This window comes from Oryctolagus cuniculus, chromosome 20, assembly GCF_964237555.1.
Source record: "Oryctolagus cuniculus chromosome 20, mOryCun1.1, whole genome shotgun sequence".
Lineage (NCBI taxonomy): Eukaryota > Metazoa > Chordata > Mammalia > Lagomorpha > Leporidae > Oryctolagus > Oryctolagus cuniculus.
Genome location: NC_091451.1, coordinates 22,019,882 through 22,038,226, shown reverse-complemented (window position 1 = coordinate 22,038,226; position 18,345 = coordinate 22,019,882). Strand labels below are relative to the sequence as shown.

At 55.3% G+C, this 18,345-nt stretch overlaps 1 protein-coding gene across 4 annotated transcripts in view; it reads right to left on the bottom strand.

Moving 5' to 3' along the window:
- IFT43 (intraflagellar transport 43) overlaps positions 1-18,345 on the bottom strand; it is a 92,688-nt gene that overhangs the window by 15,364 nt on the left and 58,979 nt on the right. For all 4 annotated transcript variants that reach the window (XM_051826002.2, XM_051826001.2, XM_008272014.4 and 1 more), the window contains one exon: positions 12,516-12,562. In XM_051826002.2, coding sequence (XP_051681962.1) covers positions 12,516-12,562 — 47 coding nt within the window. The remainder of the gene's footprint in view (positions 1-12,515; positions 12,563-18,345) is intronic.

Below are 18,345 nucleotides of genomic sequence, written 5' to 3'. Positions count from 1 at the left end.
ATATTTCCGCAGCAGCCACACATGCAGCCCACCACCCCCACCCCAAGTCCCCAGAGGACCCCCCAGCAATCGGCCTCAGCTGTGCCGCACTGAGCCTGGCCAGCGACGCCACGTGGCTCCTGGGAGACAAGCAGGCCCAGCAAGGGTTCTCTAGGGGTAAAGACCCCCTCGGCCTCGGAGCCTCCAGCGAGCAGATCCTGAAATGAGCCCAGTGTCGCCTGCCGTGGCGACCTCTAGGGAGCACCAAACCGTTCGCTGGCCACTGGCTGCTGGAGACCCTGACAAGGAACCCCCTGGAGTTTCTGCCATGCTGTAGCCCCGGAGTTGTGCTCAGGACAAGGAGAGGCACGGGGCTTCAGCCGTGACGAGGACGGAAGGAAGTGGCTCGAAGGGACAGCAACCAAGGCACTGGCTGCCTTCCTCAGTGGGGCGAGACGCGGGCCACGGCGTGCGTGCGGCGGGGTGGGCGCCCGCTCGGCGCTGCCAGAAGTATGTCAGAAACCAGGCGTGTCTGGTTTTATTTCATCCTCTTCGTGTTACACTGGAAACAACAAGACAAACTACACTGCTTTCATTCCGAATCCTTGGGTTTTGTATTTTTTCCTTATATATATTTATTAAAAAAAAAAGGCTCCTTTGATGGGTGCCACCCGTGACACCCCCACATACGCGACGCTTCTGAGCGGCTCCCTCCGCGCGAGGCCACTGCGGGTGACAGCCAGCAGGTTTTGATCACAGCCACTCCGAATCGGATTTTCATAAGATAGATGGGGAGTCTTACGGCTGCTCGCTGTCTTATCAGATGAGAACGGAGGGGGAGGGGGCGACGGGTCCTGGGGGAGCCGCGCAACAATCAAGGGCTGCGTGGCTCTCTCTCTGTCCCTCCGCTGCCGTGATTTTCAAAGGAGCCTGCCTCGGGCACTTTTAAATGATGGTGTCTCAATTCTGTAATCATCTTTCAAGAGCTTTCTCTTAAAGGGTCTTTTAGGTAAACCCAGTCCGTCAACTGCACTTATGGACTCAGGAATCACATTCCCAGTGTGCGTCCTGCTGTGCGTGTGTAGACACAGCCGAGGAGGCACACGCACACGCTGACCACCTGTGTACTGCCGCGGGAGGACCTACGGCCAGAGAGGAGGACCACCCGCTCGGCAGTGGCGTGGGCGGGAGTGTCCCCCTTCCCTCTGCCACCCCTAGGGCGTGCTGCCTTGGGTTCTTCGGAAACTCACCTCCACGTGAGAGTGTCAGAAGGAGGAGACCTCGTCAAACCCATCCCCCGACACACACACGGGCCCGTCCCTTCCCGTCTCTGAGCGACAGCCGGCTGTCAGCTGTCCACCTGGGGGACAGGAAGCATCACGGGCCACCCCCGGCCACATCTGGCTGAGGTTCTGAGTGTGGGAACTGTCAGGCCTTTTCTCTGTGGTCCCCGTCTCTCGACATCGACATCCTGGAACACAGAGCCCTGACGTCCCTCTGCTCGAAGGAAGAGGCAGGGGCCCCAGGAGCCCTGGGGGCTGCGGCCTCCCCACCTGGGCCTGTCTCAGCCACTCTCAACCCTCCCCACTCGCCCACTCCCTTCACAGCTGTGTGGGGACGCACCTGTGCCAGCCCCGAAAGCCGCACCGCCACACCGCCTGTGGTCTCTACTGGGACGGTCTCACAAAACCAGGTGAGACCTGCTTGGCCCTATCCCATCCTGACTTACATTCAGCCAGGACAGAGACCAGAAAGTTCTAGAATAAACACCCTCAACTGTCACCGCGATGTCAGGGTTAAGTAACTCTTTTACTTCTGTCGCTGCTTGATGCTGGATGATCTGCTACTAGTCACAGCCCTCCCAACAGATGCTGGCACGACAGCCCGCGGACGGAGCCTTGCCCTCTGCAATCCCGGGGACGAGTGACCATGGCCTGCTTCGCTCCAAGCACACGTGCGCGTGAGGCACAAGGCCCTCGTGTTCCTTCTTCGCGTTACATCGCACAGGGAAGCTGCCCACATGACCAAAGGGATGGGACTGCAGGGAGCCGACTGCCAGCTGTGTTTCGGGCACACGTGGTCGTGACGGGACCTGCAGGAAGTCTGGCGTGACCTGCAGACTTCAGGGCACAACTCGGGGAATAAAGCACTCTGTCCTAGCTCTGCCAGCACAGCGGGAGGCCTGGTCCGCACTCTGGGTGACTCTTTCTGAAAGAGTTTAACTTGTCTGGAAAGCAGAGAGAGAGAGAGAGAGAGAGAACTCCCATCTGCTGGTTCACTCCCCAAATGCCTGCAACAGCTTCAGGTCAAAGGCGGAAGCCTGGAACCCAATCCAGGCCCCCCACACGGGTAGCAGGGATCCAGGTACCTGAGCCCTCACATTGACGCCTGGGGTGCACATGAGCAGGAAGCTGGGATTGGAAGCAGAAACGGGATTTGAACCCAGGCACTCCCATATGCAATGCGGTGTCCCAAGTGGTATCATAATTGCTGCACCAAAAACCTGCTCCAAAACATTGATTTTTTTCCCTATATTTATTTAATTTATTTGAAATGCAGAATGACAGAGACAGAGAGAGGGGATATATCTTCCATCTACTGGTTCGAGCCTATGACAGCCAGGGCTGTGCAGGTCAAAGCAGGAACTCCATCTGGACCTCCCGTGTGGATGGCAGGAACCCAAGTACCTGGGCCATCATCTGCTGCCTCCCAGGCACGTTAGCAGGGAGCTGGAGAGGAAGCAGAGCAGCCGGGATTTGCACCAGCTATGCTACTGCATTCCTTCCTCCAGGGAATGCAAGTGCACACAACGCCTACCCTCCAACAAATGGATTTTAAGGAGCTTTAGTAACAACGATAATGAAAAGAATCAGCAGCAGTTGTTGATAAGTTTTTAAAAATTAGGGAGGCAGAAGAAGCAGATTTAGGAACCACTTAGTCCTACATGCTGCATTCAGCTTAAGGAGGACATAACGGAACGTCCCTCCCAAGTGAGGGTGGAGCTGAGACAGAGTTCCAGTCCATCTGTCCTTAAAGAATCCATTCACCTTTTCTGTCTCTGCATTTAAAGCTGCGTAGGCCCCGGGCAGCTCTGCTGTGTGCAGGAGCGGGGAGGAAGCATTCGGTAGGAGGTTAAGCAAGGAAGCCGGGAGATGGAGGTGAACGGAGACGGACAGAGGGTGACGGGAGGGTGGTCCGGACAGACCACACTGCTCTCACTCTGCGGTCGGCCCCATAGCGCACAGCTCTTTCAGCTGCACTGCTGGGCTCTGTTCAGCCACTTTTACCTATTTTCCCTGTTGACATGGATAGAAAATTGAGCAATTACCCTTAAACTTGGAGCTCTCAGATCATCCAGATTGCTACACGTGCAGAATTAAGTCCCCGATTGCCCCTGGCTAGAAGTGGCTCAACTCGGCTTGTCCTTTAGGAATTAAACACTTTTTTGGTGGGCCAGAGGGATTTATTATTCCTAAGGTTTTGAGATGCTCAAACCTGTCAGAACCACGCTTTGGGATGGGAAGGTGCACGGCTCTGTCCAGTGGGGGTGTCACGTGCCCAGGAGCCGGCGTGCCAAAAGAGGGAGTGAGGACCCCACTCTCAGTGCTGGGCTAGGCTACCATGCGATGGCTAAACACGGGGAAGGGCTCTTTTTTTTTTTTTTTTAAAAGCTCCTGTTTGCAGAGACTTTCTGCTTCTTTTAAAGACATATTCCTGGGTCTCAGAAATCTTTTTCTAACTTGAATTTAGCTCGGAGGAGCAACATTCCGTCCCGGTGACTTGAGGTCTGCACGAGACGAATCCACATCCAGTCTTGAGTTCAGAGACGATTTCAGCCTGAACGGGCTTCAGCTCTTTCCTGAGCTGACAACCCTTTCTCCCACTTGGATGGGACTTGGTGCTCACCATTATACTCCGTCCAGGGCTTCCTTGCCCAGAGCTGGATCCTAGAGCTGCCGGACTCGGAGCCCAGGAGGCGACACAGCTTGGCACTTGCTGTCCGCTCTGCCCTCCAACTCCCACCCCCCCTTCCTGGGCAACTTTGAGTTCTGCTTCAAGTGGAAGGTTAAAACTGCTTCTTGAGGGGGGTCTCCCTCTCCACCTAGTGCACACCAGGCCTCCAACGTCTCTCTCTGTCTCTCTCAGCACCCCATGCTCACTAATGGGCTGTGCAACTCTGCTTTACCCTGCACGTCCCCAACTAGGCTGTAAGCCCCGTGACAGTGAGGACGGCTGGTGTTCTGCACCAAAGCCCCGGTGCCCAGCTCTGCGCGCACACACAGGACTGTTCAACAGTCACTGTGGAATGCAAGCACGGCTTCCGCACAGTCACCTGCGGTGCGTTAATGCAACCCTGTTTCAGATTCTTCCTTCCAGGACACAGGCCAAAGGCCGAGGCCGACCGGAAGCCAGGTTCTGAGAGCAGGGCTGGTGATTCTGCCATGGAGGGACAGTCACCGACACGGGGGGAGGGCAGTTCTGCCATCCGACAATTTGGGGATCCTGAGGTCACCCTGGGGTCCCTGCTATCCCTCACTCTTCAGCAACTGCCCACAGTCATGTATCCCCCCTTCCAGGAAGCATGGTACTGGCTGGAAAGGGAATCAGCAAATCGGATGGCTGACAGAGTTCACGGAAGGTAGCTGGTGCAGCGACATGGCCCAGAACCAGGGCTGAGCCCTGCAGAACCGGCTTCTGCTCTGGTCGCACAAGTCCTTTCCTCGCTCTCCGTGCGCAGTCTCTCCTGACGCCAGACAGCTCACCTGGGAAAGCGTCACATCCTTGCCCAGCTACGCAACTCCGTCCACCCTTCCGGACTCTGCAAGGCGTCTTCCTGCCTCCCGCCTGCTCTTGGCCCATGGGAGTTGCTGCTGCTTCTGAACGCATGGTCACTAATTAGGTAAACAACTTGTACCGCAAGAACCATCTGCTGTCTTTGCCATGTGTTCTACCAGTTAGCTTTTTAAAAACTATTTGCAACATTCAGGAGTTGGGAACACCACCCTGGTCTACCACACGGTGGCAGGAACTCAATTACTAGAGCCATCACCATCACCGCTGCTTTCCCAGGCCTGCATTAGCAGGAAGCCGGAGTCAGCAGCTGGAGCCGGGTGGCAGAGCCAGGCATCCTAACTGCTGAGCCAGTGCCCACAGCAGCTGCTTAACCCTTGCACTGCTTTTTCTCTTTTGTTTGTCTCCCAAAGTTCGTGCCTTTACAGCAGAGGCCCACGTGGTCTTGTGGAGGGTTTTAAACCAGTTCCCGAAGGCTATGAAGAATTTTTTCAAGATCCTAAGTTTTTTAAAAAAAACAAGAATTTGGCAACTTTGAGGCTGTGCCACTTCCTCTCTGGCTCACCACAGCCCTCACTGTTCTTTTTATTGTCTTACCCTTTGCTGTCCCACGTGGTTATCTATCTGCCTGCCCCCAGAGCCAAGGTCTTACAAACAGTCCTCACGCAGTACCAGCAGGTTTGCCCAAACCACCTGAACCATCGCTCGGTCTCCATTCCTCATTCTGCAAACACAGCTCATCTCCAAAGCTCCGTTCTTCTACAGAGGGAAAAGGAAGGAGTCTTGCAGCCTCAGGTGTGCGGAGGGGAGAAGCGCTCCCCTCTCTCCCTGGGGATCTGTGGCCCAGAAGGAACGCATCTTCTGCAGGAGACAACGAGCGCCACGCAGTGAGCGAATGCTGGGACGCCGACGGGGCTCCCAGGAGCATCGTAGAGAGGGCAGGAGGGAAAGGCCAGAAGCTCCTGCGGGGCCAGGACCACCTCATCCATTACAACAGGCAGCACCTGGTGCCACACAGGCCACAGGCACTGCACGAAAGCCTGCCGGCTTCCGCAAGAACCACTAACGTCCGAGGCTCATGGGGGCCCTGACTGCAGAGCCTCGTTTCTTTATTTTTAAAAATTTTATTTATGGATTATACCTACTTGAAAGGCAGACAGATAAACAGATATAGGGATAAATAGATAGAAAGGTGGGCAGGTGGGCACCACCCTCCTACCCACTGGTTCACTCCCCAAATGCCCACGATAGGCAGGGTTTGGCCAGGCCGAAGCCAGGAACTCAGAACCCAGCCCAGGTCTCTCACGTGGACGGCAGGGACTCAGCCACCTGAGTCATCACCTGCTGCCTCCCAGGGTGCACGTTAGCAGGAAGCTGGAGCAGGGCAGAGGCAGAACTGGAACCCATGCACTCTGATGTGGGATGCGGGCATCCCAATTTGGCGGCTTAACCACTGTGCCAAAGGCCTGTCCCTCCTTATTTCCTGAGATTTATCCGCTCTTTTGCAATTGCTCACCAAGCCCCCATCCCTGCTAGGAGTAAGAAAACGATCAATCCCTTGCCAGGTGGTTAACGCCCCCGCCCCGGTCATCTCAGAGAACCCGGATGTGGTTGTATCACGGGGAACAGCAGGTTTCCTTACAGGTGCCCACAATCTGTTGAACACCCCTGCTGAGTGAGGGCCCAGGGATGATTCAGGGCCATCGCTGACAGCGTCTCCCCACCCACCTGATGTCTAAGCTCCAAGGAGCAGCCTTTACCAGCCAACCAAGTAATTCTCTGAGCAAAGACAATTCCAGAAACTAGTTAGAGGTAACATATGATTCTTCCTGCATAATGGATTCTAAACATTCACACACAGTGAAATGGACTAAGCCAAGTGTGAAGTGTAACATATGAACTGGTTTTCCATTAAAAGACTCCAGCGTAACGGCATGGAAAACAGATTTATGCTGGAGGAGAGGCATCCTTCCTAGGAGGCATGAGCGAGTGCACTCTGACAAGAGAGGGTTTTATGTTCTACACGTCCACGGCAAAAAACAAAGGCCAAACCACACATTTCACATGCCAGTAAGTGGAGGGGAGACAAACGCCAGCGGGGTTCTCTGAAAACACGTACCCTCTGCTTTCCTGCCTTAGCGCGCTTTCACCCTGCATCCGTCCATCCTTCTGGGCACTCGCTGTTACACATCTACGAGCTGGCACTAAAGCATTCTACCCGTGGAGGGGGCCACCAGGAAGCATGAGGGTCCTCCCAGCCACTACAGCCCAGAGACTCACCAGGGTGCTGGGGTCAACATCTGTGTTTAAATCCAGCCACTTGGCCGGCGCTGCGGCTCACTAGGCTAATCCTCTGCCTGCGGCACCGGCACCCCGGGTTCTAGTGCCAGTTGGGGTGCCGGATTCTGTCCCGGTTGCTCCTCTTCCAGGCCAGCTCTCTGCTGTGGCCAGGGAGTGCAGTGGAGGATGGCCCAAATGCTTGGGCCCTGCACCCGTGTGGGAGACCAGGAAGAAGCACCTGGCTCCTGGCTTCGGATCGGCGCAGTGTGCCGGCTGTGGCGGCCATTTTGGGGGGTGACCCAACGGAAAAGGAAAACCTTTCTCTCTGTCTCTCTCTCTCTCACTGTCTAACTCTATCTGTCAAAAAAAAAAAAAAAAAAATCCAGCCACTTACTAGTTGTGTCACCTTGGGCACAGTTATCTTTGCCCACGTCTGCTCCAAGACGGTGACAGTGAACTGTCCAAATGTCTATCGACAGGTGAACATACTATGGTGCATCCATACAATGGACTCCTACGCAGCCCCAAACATGAATGGGTTAATTAATGATTTATACAGCAATCGGGTGAACCTCAAAACCCTCCCGCTGGGTGAAGAGAATCAAGTTCTCAAAGAGTACACATGTAGGCCTCCATTTATCTATGACTAGAAATTGCCAGCTACACCATAGTCTCACACACACACACACACACACACACACACAGTTGCCCAGGGCCAGGGCAGGGGAGGGATGGGCTTGCAAGGGGCAAGGAGGAACTTCAGGGGTGGTGGTTTCACAGGTATAAGCACTACCAAAACTCGGACTGTGTGCTTTAAATAAACATGGCTCACTGTGTATCACTCAGACCTCAATAAAGCTGGTGAAGTAAGACTTTCCCGTAGATCTGTTGGAGAATTAAACGAGCACCAGGGCTTGGTAGTGGCACATGGTGAATGTTTGGTAATAAATCACAATGATGGTGGGTACTGCGGCACAAGAGCGAGTGTTCTCCTGGGAGGCAGAAGCCCAGGGTTTCTCTTTGAGTCCTGCTGTTTTGTGTAATGATCTCTAAGCCTCAATTTCTTAACACGTCCAGTGACAGATGTGGACAGGGTGGCCTGCAGAGTCCCCTAGAGCCGCCACGGTCTGACTCTAACATGGCATGGTCCCAACGGCGGCCAGTGCAACCTTCTAGCAACTGGCCTTTCAGTCTGTGCCAACTCCAGCGTTCAGAAGGCTTTGCCGCAACGTTTACCTTGAACACGTGACTCCCTGACGTGCAGCATTCGCCACAGTGAAGAGAGTGGGGAACGCGCGATTTCGGAAATCCTTCGAGGGAGCTGGCAAGAGGCTAAGGCGGGACGGGGAAGGCCTGGAGCAGACACAGCGAGCAAACCAGCTTCAGATTACGAACTCAACTGTTCGCTCTGTGTTTCCACATTCCTGCCAAAACACTAGAAAATCCCTTTTCCCTTGAATTTAATGTTTTCTAACTTACAAAGCGAGTCTCTTGGTGCTCTGAACACACATATGGGCACCTGGGGGCTGAAGGCCCACCCCATACCCACCCCGAGCGTCAGCCGAGACGGGAGCTCCTCACACTACCAATCACCTGCCTTCGCAAGCACTCAGCCACACCTGCCTGCTGCAAATCTAGGGCTCCAACACGGCTGCTCGAGCGATCTCAACAGACACTGCTGCTACCCACCTGACAGCCTTGTCCATGTCTGCTGGAGACGCTGCCTCCTTGAACCCTCTGACACTTCCCCCTCAGTGGTCACCTTGCTGTCCCATGCAATCAATGGCTGGAGCCGCAGCAGATCCGCGAGGACAGGCAGATCAAAGGCGCGGCCCGCAGCCCCTGATCACTGAGCTGCCACTTTAGTGTTGGCAGATGACACGCTACGCACGTGTCTGGGAAAACAGGACTTGGGACCAGATACAGAAGACACCTTATTCAATACTCACTGGGAATTATTAGTGAGTGGGAAGTCTGGCAGCCATGAGGCCTTTGGTGGGTAGAGCTAAGGAGGAAGATCTGGAAATAACTGACCTGTGGGGCCGGTGCTGTGGCACAGTGGTTAAAGACACGGCCTGTAATGCCAGCGTACCATGTGAGCACTGGTTTGAGTCCTGGCTGCTCCACTTCCAATCCAGCTCCCTGCTAATGCACCTGGGAAAGCAGCAGAGGATGGCCCAGGTCCTTGGGCCCCTGCACTCAGGAGACCTGGAAAAGGCTCCTGGCTCCTGGCTTTAGCCTGGCCCAGCCCTGGCCATGGTGGTATCTGGGGAGTGAACCCACAGATGGAAGATATCTCTCTCTCTCTCTCTCTCTCTCTCTCTCTCTCTATATATATATATATATATATATATATATATATAACTGTGCCTTTCAAATAAATAAAAGATAAAAATGAGGGGCCAGTGCTGTGGCATAGCAGGTAAAGCCTCTGCCTGCAGTGCTGGCATCCCCTACAAGTGCTAGTTCGAGTCCCGACTGCTCCACTTCCAATCCAGCTCCCCGCTAATGCTCCTGGGAAAGCAGTAGAAGATGGCCCAAGTGCTTGGGCCCCTGCACCCACATGGGAGACCCAGAAAAAGCTCCTGGCTCCTGGCTTTGGATCGGCCCAATTCTGGCCCATGCGGCTATTTGGGGAGTGAACCAGCGGACGGAAGACATCTCTCTCTCTACTTCTCTCTGTGACTCTGTCTCTCAAATAAATAAGTGAAAATGAAGAAATGAGCCTGTCCATAAGAGATGCTGGGAAGCAGAGCAAAGTGCTGACGAATGATGTAAGAGTGTGCTCTCAGCTCCTAAAAGTCTTTGAAATTTATTTTCACTTTTATTTGAAAGACAAAGACACATACAAGAGATCTTCTATCCCCTGGTTCACTCCCCAAATACCCACTTCAGCCAGGGCTGGGCTAGGCCAAAGCCAGGAGCCCGGAACGTCACCCAACTCTCCCATGTGGGTAGCAAGAACCCAAGTCCTTGAGCCACCACCTGCTTCCTCCCAGGGTGTGCATCAGCAGAAAGCTGGACTGGAAGCTGAGCGGCCAGGACTTGAACCAGGACCAGGCACTCTGATATGGGATGCAGACACCCCAAGTGGTAACTTGACCACTGTGCCAAACGCCCAGCCTGCTCATCCGCTTTTTTTGTGTTTGTCTTTTATTTATTTTATTTTTTTTAGATTTATTTATTTTATTTGAGAGGCAGAGTTACAGGCAAGAGGGAGGGAGAGACATAGAGAGAGATCTTCCATCTGCTGGTTCGCTCCCCAGATGGCCACAATAGCTGAACTGGGCTGATCTGAAGCCAGGAGATGGGAGCTTCTTCCAGGTCTCCCATGTGGGTGCAGGGGGCCCAAGCACTTGAGCCATCTTCCTGCCTTCCCAGGCGCATTAGCATGGAGCTGGACTGGAAATAGGGCAGCCGGGACTCGAACCGGCGCCCACATGGGATGCTGAAGCCACAGGCAGAGGCTTAACCTACTAGGCCACAGCACTGGCCCTGCCCGTAAACTCTTAATGCATCCTATGGTGTGGCCTGGTTCTCTGACTTCTCGTGACTGTTCTTCTACCTTAGGACCCCTCAGAAGTAAGACGGGGCAGAGGGGCGTTTTCACACAGCTCCTGTCCTCTCCAGTCCCAGCCCCGGCCTCACTGGGCCACACACTCACCGCGGAGCTCATTTAAGTTAACACCGGTCTCTGGGCCCCAGACCCAGCAGCTGCCACATGTGCAGTAAACCCCGCTGTGATCCTGGCCTTCTGCCTAGAGGAGCCTTCCCGGGACGGCGGCACGGCGAGGGGAACTCGGCCCAAGCGTGGAGGTCTCCCGGGGTGAGGAGAGGCAGGATGAAGCTTAACCCAGGTGGCTGGAGTTTGAGCAGCAGAGTCTGAGAGCCTGGGGAGCTACGCGGAGCAAGAGCTCCAGAAATACACGCCGAGTGCTGAGCTGTGTCTTCACACTGTCAAGCCCCACAGAGCCGGGCAGAGAGCACCGTCAGGAAGACAGGAGCTGATACAGAACCAAGGAGGCTCGGCTTGCACAGCCAGAGTGCAGAGACCCTGCCGAACCGCCTGGCACGCGGCAGAAACCCACCGGTGTTGAGGACAAACCCGAGACCTGCCCTAGTAAAGCCTGAACGTCATGCTCAGAAAGTGCAAGTCAATCAACAAACACATCAGTCTTCAAAGGAGGACAACAAGATCCAGACATGGAACCTGATCCCGGCACCAGCTGGCATCCTTTCATACCTTACGAACCAGGTGAAGAAGTAGGAAAGCAGCACTAACTGTAGCCAGAAGGAAAACTGTTTAGCAGAACCAAACCCCAAGAAGTCAGAGATGGTAAGACTGGTAGTTCAAGTTGGAAAAACACAAAGAAAACCACACCAAGGCACATCCCAAACAAACTGCCGAAAATAACCGGCAAAGCACAGGACACCTCCAAAGCGGCTACAGTGGGGGGAAGAGACCCTGCTCACGGGAGAGCACAGAGTGACTGTGGACTTCTCGCCAGCAACGATGCAGCCCACAGGGCAGGGAGCGCTTCCGGCTGGGGAACTCACTCTACAGACACCGACAGACGACCGGTGGGAGGAAAACGACACTGGGCAAACCAGGAGCTGCACAGAGGGCTGTGCACAGCTGCTCGGCCTGTTTCTACAGTGAGCCTGGGGCTGGCCACTGCTGGGCTGGGCACTGGGGACACACAGGAGAGGGACATTCGGCGTCCGGCGGGAACAGCAATCGGGCTGGGCTCTGGTCACGCAGTGCTGCGGCCTCGGGCTGTGGTTGCTGCGCCTGTGTGAGGTCATCATCCATGGCTGGGTCTCCCTGGCCCCAGACACTTGGGCCCAGAAGTATCTCAGATTTCTGGATTGTTTTCGGATTTTGGAATATTTGAATGGAGACGGAGAGAGCTAGCTTAAGGGTGGGCTCCAAGTCTAAACGCAAAATTTGTTCGCAGCTCATGAACACCTTCCTACACACATGGGCACACGGCCGTTTCACACACAGTTTTTAGAGTACTTGAGCTTTAACTGTGACTTGTCACACACAGTTGGGTCTGGAGTTTTCCACCTGTGGCCCTGGAGCCCACGGCACTTTAGACTCGGAGTCTCTGGATGCTCACCCACGGTACCATCTCCCAGGGCCGTGGTGGAGGCAAACACTTTCCTACATACACGCTGGCAGGCTGGAGCCGGATGCGTAGTGAACCCCTAGCGCATCTCTGCTCTGGGGAAGGTTACCGCGGTGCGAGGGAGCGGACGGGCGGGCGAGACACAGCACAGGGAAGGCTGCTTCGGCCGTGGGGGGAGGGAGGATGGAGGGGTGGGTGCTCCAGCCAGAGGCAGCGGCCTACAGCGAGGAGTGGAGATGAGAACCTCGGCTACAGTCCGAGAAAGGCAGGGCTGGGCTGGGGCAGGGGTGCTCCCTGGAAGCCCATCTGGTCCCCTCCCAGGGGCACCCTTACCTCCTCCGTCATCTGATCCATCCGGGCTCTGCTGTCTGAGACGCTGGCTGCCCCCAGAAAAGAAGAAAAGGAGAGCAGGACGTGAGTCTCGAACACAGAGAGGAACCACCCAGTTCGCATCGCACCCTTCTCTCTCCTAGACGAAAGCGTCCCGGGCCTACTCGCCTCCATCACCTGGGCCCAGCCTCCCGAGGCCACTGGGTTTGCCAGGAACAGTTGCACAGGCTGTGTAACGCACCAGTCCAGGGGGCAGCTTTGCAGACTAAGTCCTGACTGCTCCTCCCACCCTGGGGGTGTGACAGAGGGTGGCCCTGCCACTACAGCCAGCTTTATCTGGAGACCTTCGTCCTGTTTGGGGTATGACTCTTAAAGATATGGCTGGGCTTACAGGCTGGCATTCACCAGGACAGAGGTAGTAGGAGGAGACCCGATGTAGACAGAGTCCAGCCCTGTGGCTGAAGGTCCTCTCGTGGAGGCTGGGAGCAAGGGAAGTGGCCATCAAGCGTGAGACGCAGGAGGAAGGGCGAGCGCGAAGCGTGCTGTGGGAGAGGCAGCAGACGGGGTTCCTGGCAGCGACTGCGTGCACACATCGCCTGCATCCGCAGCTCAGGAGTGTGCTGGAAGCGCCCTGCTGAAATAAAGCCCCGGTGCCCAGATTCACGCCGCCCGCCGGGTCCCAGCGGCACAGTGACACACAGCCCAGCCAAGGCCGCGGCATCTCATGCAGCGTTTTATAAACTCCGGGTCACGACCCACCAGTGAGTCACGAAGTCAGTTCAGCACATCGCCACCAGCCTGCTGTTTTCTTTCTCCTTCCTTTTTTTTTTTTTTTTAATAGCATAAAAAAATCATGCCATAAAGAGGAAGGAGGAAGGTTGTGGGGCTGGCACTGTGACATAGCTGGTTAAGCTGCTGCCTTTGGTGCCGGCATCCCTTATGGGTGCTGGTTCGAGACCCAGCTGCCCCACTTCCAATCCAGCTCCTTGCTAATGTGCTTGGGAAGGCAGTGGAGGATGGCCCAAGTGCTTGGGCTGCTGCACCCACATGGGAGACCCAGAGTAAGCTCCTAGCCCCTGGCTTCAGCCTGGCCCAGTTCTGGCTGCTGTGGCCATTTGGAGAGTGAACCAGTGGATGGAAGATCTCTTTCTCTCAGCCTCTAGCTCTCTCTCAAATAAATAAATCTATTTAAAAGAGAGAGAGAGAGAGAGAGAGAGAGAGAGAGAGAAAGGCTAGGTACTATGCAAATGCTAGGCTTCGAGCTTTACTTATACCATGTATACATACCAGTGTTACATATAGTCCAGCCCGCTACCACGTGGATGGTAGTTTTGTGATTCCAGGCAGGCTAAAAACAGCGGCAAGCAAGGATGCAGCCTGGAAGTCCTGCCTCCCGCAGGCCACCAGGGACCGGGGCTCAGGTAAGGAACTGGGGCTCAGGGCTGTCTCTTGCAGACATACTTCCCTTCCACCGCCTGGGAAGCAGGCTGCCGGCAGGGCCTGTGTGCTGCCTGTGTGGTCCAACCCACAGCCACTGCTGCTGCCCCCCGGGTCTCTGTGCCAACAGAAGCAGCTCTCCGAGAGCTGGGAACCACAATGACTCCCGCGAGCCACCCGTCCGCACACAGCACTGCTCAGGGCTTGTCAGGGATGCTCAGCCCGGGCAGCACGGCCTCAAACCGTGGGAAGGAGCTGAGGCAGGTTTCAGGAGCACCACTGAAACAAAATCACGGATCTATTTGAAAGGCAGAGGGGAGAGAGAGAGAGAGAGAGACCTTCCATCCACTGGGTCACTCTCCAAATGCCTGCAACATCCAGGGCTGGGTTGGGCCCAATCCAAGAGCCGGGAGCTCCATCCGGGTCTCCCGTGTGGGTGGTAGGGCCCCAGGTACTTGAGCCGTCACCTGCTGCCTCCCAGGGCAGAGCTGGTTACTGATGAGGCTGACACCAGAATCCAGGGGCCCACAATGTGACACAGAAGGTTAAGCTGCCACTTGTGACGCCAGTATCCCACATCAGAGCGTTGGTTTCCGTCCCAGCTGCTCTACTTTTGATCCAGCTCCCTGCTAATACGCCTGGGAAAGCAGCAGAAGATGGCTCAAGTGCTTGGGCCCCTGCACTCACGTGGGAGACCTGGCTGAAGCTCCTGGATTCAGACTGACCCAGCCCTACCTGTTGCAGCCATTTTGGAGCGTAAACTAGCAGATGGAATTAACCTTAAAAAAAAAAAAAAAAAAAAAAAAGTAAACCAGACTGAATTTCCCCTCCCGCCTTCCACCCTGGATTCCCAATCCTTTGTCCAAGGCCTTTTCAAAGGCTGATGTTCTCACGCCCCTGGGGCACCAGGACGCCTGCCTGCGTTCAGTGTGCACAAGTCCTTTCTGGCCTTTTCCTGCTCAGAGGAGGCAACGAAAGTTTGCACAGACAGGGGACTGGAAGTTGCGGGGAACCCCTTAAACAGGCAGCTCACAGGCAGTGGTGCCCGACAGCCACACCTGGGAAGCCTTTACAATGTCCACGTGCAAGGTCCTACCCACCAGGTCCCCGGAGGCAGACACTTCTAGAAATGGGACCCAGTTATGATTCTGAGAATGACTGCTCTGAATCTTATTTCAGACATTAGGCAAGAATAAGTAAATAGACCCATCTGCCTCCTCCTCCTTTTTTTATTTTTTTAAGATTTATTTATTTATTTGAAAGGCAGGGTTACGGAGAGGGAGAGGGGGAGGGGGAGGGGGAGAGAGAGAGAGGTCTTCCATCCACTGGTTCATTCCTCAGATGTGCGGAACTGAAGCACATCGCTGGAGGAGCCTGGAGCTTCCTCCAGACCTCCCATACGGATGCAGGGGCCCAGGGACTTTGGGCCATCTTCTCTTGTTTCCTAGGCAGAGAGCTGGACCGGAAGTGGAGCAGCTAGGACCCAAACTGGTGCCCATGTGGGATGCTGGCACTGCAGGCTTCAAGCTTTAACCACTATGCCACAGCGCCGGCCCCCCTCCTCCTTTTTAAGGATTCATTTGCTTATTTGAAAGGCAGGGTGACAGAAAGAGAGAGGAGAGACTGAGACAAAGAGATCTTCCATCTGCTGGTTCACTCCCCAAATGGTTACAACAGCTGGGGCTGGGCCAGGCTGAAGCCAGAAACCAAGAACTCCACCTAGGTCTCCCACATGGGTGCAAGGGCCCAAGTACTTGAGCTGTCACCATCTGCTGCCTTCCCAGGCACATTAGCAGGAAGCTGGATCAGAAGCAGAGCAGCCGGGACTTGAACCAGTGCTCTGATATGAGAGGCTGGTGAGGCAGACGTCAGCTTACCCCACTGGACCACAACGCCGGCCAACCTCCTCCTTGTGCGCTGCCTGCTTTCTCCCACCAGAAGTGTTAGTGAATGTGGCCTTGACCCAAAGGCTGGGCAAGGGAGAAAGAGCAGGGCTGAACAGTGCAGGAAGTGAAGCTTCCACTCCCGAGTGACCCTAGGTCGGCTTATCTGCGAGTCACGCGAGACTCCAAGGTGCTCATGGCACATGTCCCCACTGCGGCCGGCTGGGAGCAGCTCAGATGCCATTAGGATAGAGACGCCTGCTCAACAGCCAAACGCAAAACACGGAGGCTGGGGCTGGCGCTTTCGGCACAGCGGGTAAAGTAGCGGTTCGACTCCGGCTGCTCCACTTCTGATCCAGCTCTCTGCTATGGCCTGGGAAAACAGTAGAAGATGGCCCAAGTCCTTGGGTCCCTGCACTCATGTGGGAGACCTGGAAAAAGCTCCTGGCTTCAGATGGTCCAGGGGACTGGAAGTTGTGGGGAACCCCTTAAATAGGCAGCTCACAGGCGGTGGTGCCCGACAGCCACACCTGGGAAGCCTGTTCAACATCCATGCGCTAGGTCCTAATCCCCAGGTCCCCACTGCGGCCAACTGGGGAGCGAGCCAGCGGATGGAAGACCTCTCTCTCTCTCTCTGCCTCTCCTCAGTGTAGCTCTTTCAAATAAATAAATAAATCATTTAAAAAAAATGGAGGCTTTGAAAAGGTAACTAAACGCCAGGCTCCTTTCCTAAGGGCTACTGTACACCTACAGGTTGCCCTGGCCACACTGCAGAAGGATGAGAAAGTGAACCTCCTCCTCCCCCCGCTTCCTTGTGGAGCAGGTGACGGGGGAGGACACGCCGCACCCCCCTTCCCAGGCAGGGAGGGCTACACCCAGCCCTTCAGTGAGGGGCAGAGGGCAAATCGCGGCCGTCTGGGTGTGCTCCTTCCCATCTCGCCGCAAATGCTCCGCAATCAAGTGGCCACGTTCTTTCAACGTCAGCTTCTTGAGCAGGGGACGTCACGGTTAAGGCGTGGCGTCTGCACCCAGGTTTCTCTGGGACCTACACTTGGCTTCTCCTCCTCAGCTGGAGGCAGCCTCTCTCAGCTTTCAGGGGAGGGCCTGCGTGCAGGCCCCGGCGGGCGCCTGCCCCACTGCCACAGACCAGGACGACGGCCGGGTGCCAGGTGCTGTCCACTGGCTGCCGTTACATAAGGCGTCATCACAGAAAGTTCATGGATGCGCGTCATGAAAAAACTATGAGCAGATTCCAAAAGTGTGGTACCAAAACAAACTCAACTCTTAATTCCATTTTCCCACAGACTCTGTGAAGTGCTTTTGCATAATAGGACAAGTTACAGATGGGATTATGCGTGATCTTATTTCTAAAATTAATTAATTTTTATTTATTTGAAAACCAGAGAGACACAGAGAGATCTTCTGCTGTCTGACCCCACCAAATGCCTGCAGCAGCTGGGGGAGGGGCAGGCAGAGCCAGAAATTCCATCCGGGTCTCCCACGCGGGTGAACCATCATCTACTGCGTCCCAGGATCTGAACAGCAGGAAGTGAGACGGGAAGAGGAGCCGGGATTCTAACCCAGGCCCTCCGGTCTGGGATGGGAGCACTGCCCTGTGCTGTGTTGAGTTAGCATGTTTCCTGGTTTCACTGTTTTACAGGCGAGGCCCCGGGGCTCGGCCACCTGCACAGCAGGAGGCCTGCAGGCCAGCCCAGGCCATCTGCCTCAGAGCGCCTCTGCAGCCCGCAGCGGGGAACTGCAGGCAGTTCCAGGCCACGGGAGACGCTCGTGCACAGCCCCGGCTTCCAGTCCAGCGAGAGTTTCCTAAGACAGGGACACGCTTTCAACTTAGGCTAGGGCTGGCGCTGTGCCGGGAAGTTAACGCTGGTTTAATTGTTCCGTGTGATTTACTACTTAATATGTTTTATTTACAACATGGCAGCTTGAGTTACAGCAATAGAGAGATCCGGTCTGCCTAGGTCACCTTTCCCGCCACTGTCCCTCCTTCTCGCATCTCCTTTGATTGGACGCAGTGGCTTCCTCTGTCACTCAGACAGCAGGATTCGGCCCATGGAGGAGAAGCGCGATCCCATCCCAGCGACCTGGAGAAAGAAGCGCTCCCTGCTGCCTCGGGGGCCTGGCCCAGCCACCGTGGTCTCAGCCAGCTCCTGAGGCCATGTGCCCCTGCCCCCCATCCCACCACCGGGTCGAAGGCCCCAATGCTGCTTGGCGGGCTGCGTGCTGAAGGGTGAAAGGCGGCCGTAACGCAGGCATCAGCTCGGCTCAGACGCTGCGCGGCTTAATGGAGGACTGCGGAGCTGTAAATGGAGATGAAGCACCACGGCTCAGAGGGCTGCCAGGAGCTGTCTTCATGCTGCATGACAATGCTTGGTGGCTAATTAGACACCGTTAACCTGTTTTAGCAGGGGACATAACTGGGATAAATGGGGGGAAGTGTCCTTGAAGTCACTTCATATCCACGGCATACACCGGACCCTAGACTCCCTGTGCAA